This window comes from Anthonomus grandis, chromosome 10 (genome assembly GCF_022605725.1).
Source record: "Anthonomus grandis grandis chromosome 10, icAntGran1.3, whole genome shotgun sequence".
Taxonomy (NCBI): Eukaryota; Metazoa; Arthropoda; class Insecta; order Coleoptera; family Curculionidae; genus Anthonomus; species Anthonomus grandis.
The window spans coordinates 4266347-4279819 of NC_065555.1; the positions used below are offsets into that span (position 1 = coordinate 4266347).

Below are 13473 nucleotides of genomic sequence, written 5' to 3' on the forward strand. Positions count from 1 at the left end.
TATCAACTACCGATCCAGGGATCGGTAGTTGGCCCAGTGCTTTTTACATCATATTTGTTTGATCTAGTTGGACTTATAAAGATGGACGCAAGTCTGTTTGCAGATGACTGCAAAATATATGCTAATCCTCTAACCAGCGCAGCGCTGCTCCAGGCAGACCTGCAAAATGTTGAGATGTGGTGAAGGCAATGGGGTATGAAACTAAACACATCCAAATGCACAGTGTTGAGGATCGGTCCAGATAATTCTGATAATGAATATTTTCTGGATGGATGTGCCTTAAAATCAGTGAACGAACAAAATGATCTAGGAGTCCTAATAACATCAGACCTAAAATGTATATGTATGTATACATTTAAATGTATATACAAAGTTCACGTACAAAAATGTCCGAGCGTTTTTTTTTCTAATTTAGACATAACATTTATGATGCACTGTATAATATCTCATGATATAATATGCCGTCGTTAACCCTAATTTTTAAAATAATAGAAAATAGTGATCTAAGAATGATGCACTATCGATAGTCCCAACTATTCTATTTTGAATGACTATTCTTGATATATAATCATCATTTCTTGACCTGATATTTTCAAGGGAAATTTATAAATTCTGTACCCTTATGGTCTGATAGGATAATAACTCTTGAGTTAGGATTGTTGAGTGAAAACTCTTGTGTTAGGATTAAAATTAAGAAATATATCAATCATTCTTTCTGTAACTACACCTCAGAACTTATTCAGGTATACACCATTACAAAACCAGACATATATCTACCAGAAATATTATCACAGGCTCTCTAGAATCAGGTAAATGGTGCCTTTTATTCTTTTGAGGATTACTTAAAAAGCAACTTTAAGTGATGATTCTAAAATAATATTCTAGTTGCTTTAAATTACTCCTTTAAGTTTTTGTGATTATCGTTGATGCAGCATCAAAATCAACAGCTCGGCACTTACTTTTGACTCACCTAGTTGGCCCTCTCCAATATTTCTTAAGTTCCTAATTATAACCATAATGCACCAAAAGTACCTTCCAATTATCTCAGTTAGTGTCTTAAAGTCTGATAAAATAAATAACAACAATATGGCTGAGTTAAACAAACAGTTTGCCTTGGCTCTGGTAATGGTACATATGTTTACTCAGCGTCATCCTTGGTGGTACAGGGAGTGCCTCAGGGTTCAATTCAAGGCCTAGTACTATTCATATTGTATGTAAATGGTCTCAGTGAGTGTTTTCCAGGGTGTTTTATCAACCAATATGCTGATGACACTTCCATAATCTTGTCAGAACATCTGATTGAAGAACTATCTGTCAGAGCTTCTCAGGTGGTAGAGAGGATGCAGGAGTGGTGTGACAATCATACTCTGAAGCTAAATGCTGATAAAACCGGGCTACTGACATTCTCCAAAACTTTACCTCAAAATTCCCTACTTGTAAAGTTTTAAAAAAAGTCTCTACGAGAGGTAGCTTCCTGAAAATTCCTTGGTATACAAATTGACCCCTGTCTCACATGGGTCCCACACATAGACACTCTTGGCAAAAAACTAAATAGTTTCTGCGCGTTAATAAGGCGTCTACGAGAAGAGCTTTCTCTAAATTATCTGAAGGAACTTTACTATGCATCGGTCCAATCTCTAATCACTTATAGTGTGATGTTTTGGGAATCTTCAACTGACGCCGTGTCAGTCTTTATAGCACAAAAACGCATCATAAGATGCATGCTCAGACTCACACCACAAACGTCTTGTAGGACTTATTTTACTAAGCTTGGTCTACTCGCTGTTCCAGCTCTGTACATTCTTATGTTAGCTATTTTTGCAAAGAAACACCTGCATCTTTTTTAAACTAATGAAGATCATTATGCTGAGGGTATGTCTATTGTGACAAAGGGGAGAGCTGAACTGAGTGTCCCAACTCATCACTCTGCCTTTTTTCAAAGATCTCCTGCCTTTGCTGCTATTAAAACATATAATAGATTACCTCTCGCCATAAGGCGAGAGAAAAATATCATGAAGTTTAGGAAAGACACTGCAAGGTATCTGTTCGGCAAGTGTATCTATAGTTTCGATTTACAATTTTAAATGTGTATTATGATTAATATTAAGGGTTTGTTTACTAATTTATTTATCTTCATAATGTATCATACTTGAGATATAAGTGGTAAGGTAATGCACCCAATATTATGTCCAACATTATCTTTTTGTTCTTACTATTTTTATTAGCAGTATGTACTGTGTAGATGTTATCAAATTTTAATTTTGTTTGTTTTGTGATGTTGCTATTGTCTATTTTAATTAGATCTTGAAAGCAATATAGAAATTATTATTATTATTATTATAAATGAGTTGACCCGACAAATGGTTTCTACCATTCATTTGCTTGAATTTGAGAACAACTCATACTCGGATGAAATGGCTCTGTTGAAAAACAAGGGAGACTTACTTCATGGTACCAATATCCCACAATATTGCCCAAATAGGACTTTCACAAGTACACCAATTACAACATTACCACCTTATCTTCTAAATAGTTTATTTCATGAACTATGTAAAGCAGAAGGTAGTGCAAGTCCTTCCAATAAGGATTGTGAGTGACATATCGCAATTTTGGGTAAGCAGTCTTTATATAGGTATTCTAAATGTAATAGTTATAGCTTGCATGTTATTGTTTACAACGAACCTTTGAATATAGTTTTTACAATCCAAAAGAAAACTGGTTATTCTTAAAGAATGTTTTGCACTCACAGGTCCTGTCACTTAACACACACATGGCAAAATCACCTTTTGCCCTTACCGCTTCCAAGATCTGTACTAACACAATGTTTCATTTTTATGTGTTTAATGGTTTCCGTTCACTTATATACTAATCTTTTTTTTTCAATTTTGTCTACTAAAGCACTTTTGAATTTGAATATACTGAATGCATTTGACTCTTAAAATACTCATTTATTACTCTCTATTTACACAATCTTAACAAATGTTCCTAATCCTACAGACTAATTGGATGTATACGCTACATACTTCTAACCTTCTTCTTTTCTCGATATACACACTCTTTTTGAACTAAAAAAAAAAAAATTAAGTTACATTAATTTGTGAATGTTGACTATCCAAAGTAGTACTCACTCCTAGGGTCGAATCTGATCACTTCAAGTTTATCGGCGAGTCTGGGTCTTATTTTGTTGAAAGTGTGTCCGGATACCAGGCTTTCCATGCGTACCATGATGTCCCTGAAATTGGAAATTAATTATTTTTGGATGTATTTGAGTTTAGTAAGTTATTTTTTACTTGGCTTTGACTTTTTTTAGTAAAGTTCTTGTGAGAAACATCTTTTTCTATGGGTCTTTCCAATGTCCGATGTGATGAATTCTTTAGTATATAACCTAAAAATTAAACGTCACTTGTCAAGGTACAGCTGTTTGAAATAATATGGTAACGTTAACAAAATTAGGAAAAAATAATGAATTATTTCATAAAAAGAGGATCATATTAGACATTTTGTTGTATTCAAGTGTTGTAAGAAATAAATAGCCTGTTTTTATGAATAAATTAATTACATAACCTTAAATATAAACGTCACATGTCACAATTTATTTATAATTTTGACTTCACGTCATCTCTGTGTTTTTAACAAAATTAGGCAACAGGCAGACAACTTTAAGGGGATATACTCATTATCCATTACGTTACCGATGGGTTTAGGGTTCTTACGTTTTTATTTACACGGCTGCTTCGGTCCATTCTTTACAATTATTAATTAATTACAGTATCTGCTTTAAGAAAAGGTCTTTAGTATAAAGCAACCACATTCAGAAGCGTTGCTACGTAGTAAGATCCTTTATATGGTTGCCACATGATAAATCAAGATTTCTTTACGTCAGCCATTCGCTAGTTCTGTTTGACTTCTAGCTGACGTGTAGACAAAATAATTTACATATAATTTTGACTTCACGTCACCCCTGTGAATTTTAACCAAATTAGGAAACTTTCTTACGATATATTTAACAAAGTTGTTACGTAGTAAGTTTCTTTCTATAGTTTTTAAAAGATAAATGCCCATAAGTTTCCTTCCTTTACGTCAGCCATTTACGAATTTTCCTTGATTTTCAGCTGACGTGCAAACAAAATTATTTACGTATAATTTAGACTTCACGTCAACCCTATAATTTTAACGAAATTTCGCAACAACGAGAGGTTATTAGGATATAACTCGATAACTATTGAGTCACTATTGGTCAATGTATTTATATATAGACCGGCTTACATTCTTTATCTTAACAATTATGAAACAACTACACGATCTGATTTGAGGACAGGTTTTTTTACTATTAAACGATCGGTTCTTATGTTTTTAGTTACACGTCAGCCACTTTTTTCTCTTTTAAATCATTAATTACTAGTTTGAGCAAAGGTTTTTACTATTAAGCAACCACATTTAAAAACATCGCTACTTAGTAGGATTTTTTATGGTTGCTATATGATATTTCCCAATAAGTTTTTTCTTTTCTGTCAGCCATTGGCTATCTCTTTGTTTTCTAGCTGACGTGCAGACCAAATAATTAATATGTAATTTTGACTTCACGTCATTCCTGTGAGTTTGACAACATTAAAATAAAACAACAACGAGGCTCACATGTTTTTATTTACACGTCAACGTTCCAGTACTCTTTATCTTGCTTATCATTACTCTATCTGGCTTGAGTAAAGGCTTTTTACTATGTAAAAATGTTGTTATGCAGTAAGATCCTTTCAATCATAAATAATCAAAAGCTTTTTATTTTATGTCAGTTATTTGCTAGCACTGTTTAATTTCCAGCTGACGTGCAGAGCAAATCATTTATATGTAATTTTGGCTTCTCGTCACCCCTGCAGTTTTATCGTAATTTAGCCACAAGGAGACAACATTAAGAGGGTATAGTCAATCAATTACACTATCTGGTTCGAATAACGGTTTTTACTATGAAGATTTTTAAAAAACCTTAATATGGTTGCTACATGATAAATCAAGATTTCTTTACGTCAGCCATTTGCTACCTCTCTTTGATTTCCAGCTGACGTGCAAACAAAATAATTTTGACTTCACGTCCCCACTGTGATATACTCTCTGACAACAATTACCAAGTTTATACGACCACCTTAAAGTGGTTTAGTCGAAATCCGCTTAAGATAATTCGCATGTATAAACACACATAAACCGCCTTGACGATCATAGACCGTCTTAACTTAAATTGGTTTAAACTACCGTGTAAGCACCTGTCATCAGTCAATTGATTTAACTCCCAGTGCTACCAACCAAAGAGGATTAAGAAAGAGATGCCATGAAACAGCGGTTTACCATTGCCAATCTAGGCATTAAAAACAAAAAATTGGTTGAGCTGACTAGTTAGTTTATTACTTAAATAGTTGACTAGCTTAACAAGTGGTAACAAAATGATTTGGCAAAAAATGAACATCTAACTCTAAAATATCTGTTTATTAAGCATTTCCACATTTGTGTTGGTAGCACTGGGAGTTAAATCGGTTGAGTGTTGACACGATAGTTTAAAGCGGTTTACGGGTGTTTATACATGCGAATTATGTTAATCCGATTTCCATTAAACCACTTTAAATATAAACTTGGTAATGGACCCTACTTGCAGTAAAATAGGCGCTAAATGAAACACTATTAAATTTAATAATAAACATTTTTATTCAATATTTACTTTTTTTTTAATATATATAAAAAACCATTGCCTCTTCTAATTTATAAGAGCTGTATAATGTAATATTAAGTAACTATTTCACATTTTTGCGTATATTTAAAAATAAAACTACATACAAAAAAAAAACACCTTTAGCTGTACAGGCAGTCGCGCGATTGTTTATTTCGTCTACATAAATAAAAAATAAATAATAAAATATATATATATATTGTCCAAATAAAGTGTGAGGGAGTATTTAAAATATATGTATATATATAAAAAAAAACCGGAAGGCAATGCCACTAAGTAACAATCATTATAAAATAAAATATTTCCAATTTTACTACTTAAACTATGTAGCAAAAATTAAGTATATCATCATATTTTTTTTTAAATTTATAGTACATTTTTTTTAACAACAACCTAAGGAAATAATAGACTTTCACAACACCTTTGGAACTTTCCATAAATAGCAAAAAATTCCAAAAATGCTCCAAAAAAAAGAAATACACATATCACTTTTGGAAATTCATACCAGCGGTGCCCAAAGTAAGTAAGTAGTAAGTCAGATCTCACGGTACTATAAAAATCACTCTAGGAACAAACAACAGGGGGACAACGTAAGGAGGTTAGGATTTAAAAAAAAAAAAACAAATAAATATAGCAACGGGCTACCTCAGGCTTAGTAATTCTTCTTCTACCTCCTCCTCCTCCTCCTTGTATTTATTAATAGTGGTGTATTTACAAGAATTTCTGGCTACGACTATGGACATTCATGTGGCTTGTTGCGCCTTTTTCTTTTGACGTGCCGCTACTGCTGCTACTAAGGCCGCGCCTCTACCGGAACCATCTTCGGACAACATCAAGTCAAACTAAAGAAAAAACATGAATAATTCAAACACATTTGAAAATTCTTATACATATTTCAGTTGTACTTGACAAAAAACCAAAAAGGCGAGGTTCACAGATCTAGGGATTTTTTTTTTTGGTCACAATCAGGATTGCCAACTGCCAGGCATTTTTTTGAAAAATATTGTTGAAGGATTAATGCATTATAGAATTTAACACGAATGAATCTAGATCGTGTAGAAATGACAAATTAGTTGACCAAACCGTTAAAAAAATTGTATTCTAATGTCTATTTTTTAACTTAAATAATCGTTATAAATAGTATTGACATCTATTTAGAAAATGATAAAATAATTTTAAACTGAATCGGTTAAATCAACGACACTTTACAGAGTTATATATCAATATGTTGCTACTAAAATAATCTCATATCTCAGTTCTCCAATGTCACAGATTTAGGGACTTTCTTATTAAACATGTCATTTAAAATAAAGAGTTACCAACTGCCAAGCGTTTTTTCTTATTTAGTGAAATGTAGGGTTCAAAGACAACATTCTGGTGACAACCTGAGCTTGTCAACTGCCAAGTCTTTTTTAGGGAATTTTTTGTTGCAAAAGGAACATTTGGGGAAAAAATGTTTTTGGAACTGCCAGGGATTTTTTTATTTCAATTTGAACCAAGAAGACCTCAGTTACATGTCACTTATTTAGGGAGTTTCTTATTATCATGTTAGCAGAGGATTTAACAAAGAAACATTTGCAATCAGGGTTGACAACTGTCGAGATTTTTCTTTTATAAGGAAGTGTTAGGCTTCAAAGGCAGAATTTTGCTTAAATTAACTATTTTTGACCAAAATCTCCATTTTAAGGCAGGATTTACTTAAAAAAAGGGAATTTAACCTTCAATTTCAAATGGGATTCAGTGTTGCCAACTGTCGGGAATTGTGCTTTTTTTGGGGGGGAAATTTTAAGCCTCAAATGAATGGTATCAACCGACTTATTGGCTTACTTACTGACCAATTGGCTGCCTTTGAGAGTATTTAATTAATTACATTTAAATGATAATTCCAGGCAGTAGAATAGACGATTTTTTTTTCAAATTTCAGTTACTTTAATTAAATTTGCGCCTCAATTGTCTGGAGTAATTAATTAATTAATGACATTTAAATATCAATTACAGGCAATTTACATGTAGCAGAATTTTTTCTCAAAATCTCAGACACTTTAATTAAAAGTATGCATCAACTGCCTGGAATAGTTAACTAACTAATTAATTATTGATATTTAAATAATAATTACAGGCAGTTGATTCGTCAATGTTTTTCGAAATTTCAGGTATTTTAAATAAAATTTTACCTTTAATTGTGACTCAATTGCCTGGAATAATTAACTGACTAATTAATTCTTGATATTTAAATAGTAATTACAGGCAGTTGACTCGTCAATGTTTTTCAAAATTGCAGGCATTTTAATTAAAATTGTATCTTAAGTGCCTACAAATTAATTAATTTTACTTTAATTCAAATTATGAATTGCCTATATATTGCCTGGAATATTTAATTATTTCTTTAATTAATGAAATTCAAGTAATAATTACCGGCAGTTTACTTGCAGTAAAGCAAATTTAATTAAAATAGTGCCTCAATCGCCTGGAATAATTAATTAATGACATTTAAATATTAATTACAGACAGTTTATATTATTTAATTAAACTAAAAACTGAAATTTAAAGCCTCAAATGAATGGGATCAACTGACTCATGTTATATGACCAATTGGCAGCCATTGGAGTATTTAATTAATTAATTAATTACATTTAAATGATAATTCCAGGCAGTAGATTAGACGAATTTTTCTTTCAAATTTCAGTTACTTTAATTAAATTTGTGCCTCGATTGCCTGGAATAATTAAGTAACTAATTAATTATTGATAGTTAAATAATAATTACAGGCAGTTGACTCGCCGATTTTTTCGAAATTTCATGCACTTTAACTGTATAATTAATTAAGCCACTTTAATTAAAATTGTGACTCAATTACCTGGACTAAACTAATTAATTAAATTAAAATAAAATGTGCAGACACTTGCTTGCAGGAATTTTTTTTCGAAATTTCAGGCATTTTAAATAAAATTTTGCCTTTAATTGTGACTCAATTGCCTGGAATAATTAACTAACTAATTAATTATTGATACAGTATAACCTCGACTATCGGAACACGCGTTTATCCGAATATCCGATTAGGCGAACCAACAAATTTTTGGTCATTCTCCGAACCCTCTTGATTAACCGAACAGTGGCGTCAATTTGCAGGTCTCGACTCGTCAGTTTCTCGGGTGTTTGCTTTGGTCGTTTTGTTCATTAGTTGATTAGATTAATTATTTCTTTAATTAATGAAATTCAAGTAATAATTACCGGCAGTTTACTTGCAGTAAATTAAAAACACTTTAATTAAAATAGTGCCTCAATCGCCTGGAATAATTAATTAATGACATTTAAATATTAATTACAGACAGTTTATATTATTTAATTATATTTAAATAATAATTCCAGGCAGTAAAATAGACGAATTTTTCTTTCAAATTTCAGTTACTTTAATTAAATTTGTGCCTCGATTGCCTGGAATAATTAACTAACTAATTAATTATTGATAGTTAAATAATAATTACAGGCAGTTGACTCGCCGATTTTTTCGAAATTTCATGCACTTTACTGCGTGCATTAACTGTATAATTAATTAAACCACTTTAATTAAAATTGTGACTCAATTACCTGGACTAAATTAATGAATTAAATTTAAATAAAATGTACAAACACTGCATGCTTGCAGGAATTTTTTTTTCAAAATTTCAGGCATTTTAAATAAAATTTTGCCTTTAATTGTGACTCAATTGCCTGGAATAACTAATTAATGACATTTAAAATTTCAAGCGTTTTAATTAAAATTATGCAACAACTGTCTGGAATAATTAACTGACTAATTAATTCTTGATATTTAAATAGTAATTACAGGCAGTTGACTAGTCAATGTTTTTCAAAATTGCAGGCATTTTAATTAAAATTGTATCTTAATTGCCTACAAATTAATTAATTTCACTTTAATTCAAATTATGAATTGCCTATATATTGCCTGGAATATTTAATTATTTCTTTAATTAATGAAATTCAAGTAATAATTACCGGCAGTTTACTTGCAGTAAATCAAATTTAATTAAAATAGTGCCTCAATCGCCTGGAATAATTAATTAATGACATTTAAATATTAATTACAGGTAGTTTACTTGTAGAAGATTTTTTTCAAAATCTCAAAAACTTTAATTAAAATTATGCCTCCCCTGCCTGGAAAAATTAATTAATTATATTTAAATAATAATAATACCAGGCAGTAAACTTGCAGCAAATTTAATTGAAAATTTCAAGCATTTTAATTAAAATTATGCAACAACTGCCTGGAATAATTAACTAACTAATTAATTATTGATATTTAAATAATAATTAATGGCAGTTGACTAGTCAACGTTTTTCAAAATTGCAGGCATTTTAATTAAAATTGTATCTTAATTGCCTACAAATTAATTAATTTCACTTTAATTCAAATTATGAATTGCCTATATATTCCCTGGAATATTTAATTATTTCGTTAATTAATGAAATTCAAGTAATAATTACCGGCAGTTTACTTGCAGTAAATCAAATTTAATTAAAATAGTGCCTCAATCGCCTGGAATAATTAATTAATGACATTTAAATAATAATTCCAGGCAGTAGAACAGACAATTTTTTTTTTCAAATTTCAGTTACTTTAGTTAAATTTGTGCCTTAATTAACTAACTAATTAATTACTGATAGTTAAATAATAATTACAGGCAGTTGACTCGCCGATTTTTTCGAAATTTCATGCACTTTAATTGGTGCATTAAATGTATAATTAATTAAACCACTTTAATTAAAATTGTGACTCAATTACCTGGACTAAACTAATTAATTAAATTAAAATAAAATGTACAGACACTTGCTTGCAGGAATTTTTTTTCAAAATTTCAGGCATTTTAAATAAAATTTTGCCTTTAATTGTGACTCAATTGCCTGGAATAATTAACTGACTAATTAATTCTTGATATTTAAATAGTAATTACAGGCAGTTATCTTGTCGATTTTTTCGAAATTTCATGCACTTTAATTAAAATTGTTACTCAATTCCCTGTAATAATTAATGTCATTTAAATAATAATTACAGGCAGTTGACTCGTCAATGTTTTTCAAAATTGCAGGCATTTTAATTAAAATTGTATCTTAATTGCCTACAAATTAATTAATTTCACTTTAATTAAAATGATGAATTGCCTATATATTGCCTGGAATATTTAATTATTTCGTTAATTAATGAAATTCAAGTAATAATTACCGGCAGTTTACTTGCAGTAAATTAAAAACACTTTAATTAAAATAGTGCCTCAATCGCCTGGAATAATTAATTAATGACATTTAAATAATAATTCCAGGCAGTAAAATAGACGAATTTTTCTTTCAAATTTCAGTTACTTTAATTAAATTTGTGCCTCGATTGCCTGGAGTAATTAACTAACTAATTAATTATTGATAGTTAAATAATAATGCCGATTTTTTCGAAATTTCATGCACTTTACTGCGTGCATTAACTGTATAATTAATTAAACCACTTTAATTAAAATTGTGACTCAATTACCTGGACTAAATTAATGAATTAAATTTAAATAAAATGTACAGACACTGCATGCTTGCAGGAATTTTTTTTTCAAAATTTCAGGCATTTTAAATAAAATTTTGCCTTTAATTGTCACTCAATTGCCTGGAATAATTAACTAACTAATTAATTATTGATACAGTATAACCTCGACTATCGGAACACGCGTTTATCCGAATATCCGATTAGCCGAACCAACAAATTTTTGGTCATTCTCCGAACCCTCTTGATTAACCGAACAGTGGCGTCAATTTGCAGGTCTCGACTCTCGACTCGTCAGTTTCTCGGGTGTTTGCGTTGGTCGTTTTGTTCATTAGTTGGATTAGATCAGCGGATGGGTACACGACACGTTAAGCGGCGTGTTACGTACATGTTCTAGACGGTTTTAGTACATACAGTGTTTAATAAAAAGACTATGTTCCTGAGTGTAACACAATTACGTATATGCACTGCAAATATGTCAAAGAGAAAACGCATTTGTTTAAAGTTGAGTGATAAGGTCACAACTTTAAAAAGTATTGACGCTGGTGACAATGTGTCAAATTTAGCTACTAAGTATGGTGTTGGTAAATCTTCGATCTGTGATATAAAGAAGAACCGCACAAAACTTTTGGCCTACTTTGCAAGCTAGGATAGTGGCCCTGGAAATCGAAAGAGTCTTAAGTTAAGTGCTAATCCTGACTTAGAGAAGGCGGTTTACACCTGGTTCTTGCAGGAGAGGTCTAGAGGTAAAATATCAATGCATAAATGTTTCTCAAACTTACGATTTTTTTAAAATTAAATTACAGGTACACAGTGTCTGGGGAAATTATTTGTGAAAAGGCAAAGTATTTTTACCAGCAACTGCATGATAATAATACGTTTAAACCTAGCTCAGGGTGGCTGCAAAATTTTAAGCAGATATTTGGAATTAGACAGCTTTCTATTTCCGGGGAAAAACTTTCCAGTGACCTCTCTGCAGTAGATCCTTTCAAACTCTTCATGATTAAATTAAGGAGTTTAAATGCCCATCAACTTTATAATGCTGATGAAAGTGGGCAATTTTGGAAAATGTTGCCTCAAAAAACATTGGTTTATAACCAGGAAAATTCAGCTCCAGGCAGAAAACAAACTAAAGAACGGATAACATTTATGCCTTGTTCAAATGCTTCAGGTAGCCACAAGTTAAAATTACTGGTTCTTGGTAAATCAAAGAGGTCACGTTCATTTAAAAGCCATTACATTCCTGTAGTTTACATGGGTCAAAAAAAAGCATGAGTAACAAGAGAAATTTTCATAGAATGGTTTCACACGTGCTTTGTCCCCGCCGTACGCCAAAAAATGCATGACTTGGGTTTACCTGAAAAAGCACTGCTACTCCTTGATAATGCACCTGGACATCCAGAAAATTTATCCAGCGAGGATAAACAAATTTGTGTAATGTTTTTACCTCCTAACGGCACTCCTTTGATCCAACCAATGGATCAATACGTAAGTCAAGCAGTCTAACTGTACTATCGGAAAAAGCTTTTAAAAAAAATCGTTGAAACACCAGGAGATATACAGGGTGAGTTTTTTAAAGTGTTACAATGCGATATGTCAAAAATGGCTGCAAATTTTTTTTTGACATTTTGGTGACATTTCAAGTATACCGGGGGGCACTTTTTGTGATATTTTGACATTTGTCCCTTCACCCCCCTAAGAGGGGGGAGGGTCACTTCCTTATTTTAAATGGAATAACGTGTTTTTTATTCTTAAATACGAATCTACATAAAATATGAAGTCTGTTTACAAACAATTTTTAAAATTGCTCTGCTGGTTACGGAATTATGATCAAAAATGTTTTGATTAAATTTAAAAATAATTCGAATATTCTACTACAATAAAAACAAATTATTTCCTACTTTTTAACTATTTATCGTCTATGTATTATGCCTAAGAAGCTGTTCGAAGTGACCGCCTTCGACTTCCAAACACTTTCTTATCCTTTCTTGACATGAGTTTCGTACCCGCTATAACATTGCTGGTATCACTAATGAACAAGCAAAACGAATCCTGTTCTTCATGTCCTCTGGAGTTGTAGGTGCACTAGCCATTACTTTGTCTTTTATAAATCCCCATAAAAAAAAGTCAAGGGGGGTCAAATCTGGCGAACGAGCAGGCCAGTTGACAGGACCACCTCGACCAATCCACCTGTTTTCAAAAATCTCATTGAAATAAGTACGGGCCTGTATGGCGTAAT

At 31.4% G+C, this 13473-nt stretch overlaps 3 protein-coding genes across 11 annotated transcripts in view; 1 reads left to right on the forward strand and 2 right to left on the reverse strand.

Annotated features, from left to right (window-relative positions):
* Positions 1 to 2927: 2927 nt before the first annotated feature.
* On the reverse strand, positions 2928 to 3594 carry LOC126740898 (39S ribosomal protein L33, mitochondrial). 2 transcript variants are annotated; one of them, XM_050447080.1, is made up of 4 exons: positions 3565 to 3594; positions 3291 to 3385; positions 3129 to 3232; positions 2928 to 3065 (listed from the first exon to the last, which is right to left on the reverse strand). In XM_050447080.1, the coding sequence occupies exons 2-4, from the start codon at positions 3329 to 3331 to the stop codon at positions 3016 to 3018; spliced, it is 195 nt and encodes a 64-aa protein (XP_050303037.1). In that variant the 5' UTR covers positions 3332 to 3385; positions 3565 to 3594; the 3' UTR covers positions 2928 to 3015. The 2 variants fall into 2 exon arrangements, with proteins under 2 accessions (XP_050303037.1, XP_050303036.1); XM_050447079.1 differs by lacking the exon at positions 3565 to 3594 and having other exon boundaries at positions 3291 to 3550.
* Positions 3595 to 4179: 585 nt separating this feature from the next.
* LOC126740897 (RING-box protein 2) overlaps positions 4180 to 13473 on the forward strand; it is a 34538-nt gene continuing 25244 nt past the window's right edge. The window contains exon 1 of the mRNA XM_050447078.1: positions 4180 to 4185. The gene's annotated coding sequence lies outside the window, so the exon portion shown is untranslated. The remainder of the gene's footprint in view (positions 4186 to 13473) is intronic.
* LOC126740896 (hexokinase type 2) overlaps positions 5673 to 13473 on the reverse strand; it is a 31848-nt gene continuing 24047 nt past the window's right edge. For all 8 annotated transcript variants that reach the window (XM_050447074.1, XM_050447069.1, XM_050447068.1 and 5 more), the window contains exon 8: positions 5673 to 6555. In XM_050447074.1, coding sequence (XP_050303031.1) covers positions 6457 to 6555 — 99 coding nt within the window. In that variant the 3' untranslated portion in view covers positions 5673 to 6456. The remainder of the gene's footprint in view (positions 6556 to 13473) is intronic.

What these genes read in the sequence shown, in the direction of transcription:
- LOC126740898 (XM_050447080.1), bottom strand. Translation starts at nt 3,331, where the DNA reads ATGTTTCTCACAAGAACTTTACTAAAAAAAGTCAAAGCCAA. An exon ending in CTAAAAAAAGTCAAAGCCAA is followed by an intron (nt 3,233 to 3,290) that starts GTAAAAAATAAC and finishes TTCCAATTTCAG; the next exon opens with GGACATCATGGTACGCATGG. An exon ending in GATCAGATTCGACCCTAGGA is followed by an intron (nt 3,066 to 3,128) that starts GTGAGTACTACT and finishes TTTTTTTTTTAG; the next exon opens with TTCAAAAAGAGTGTGTATAT.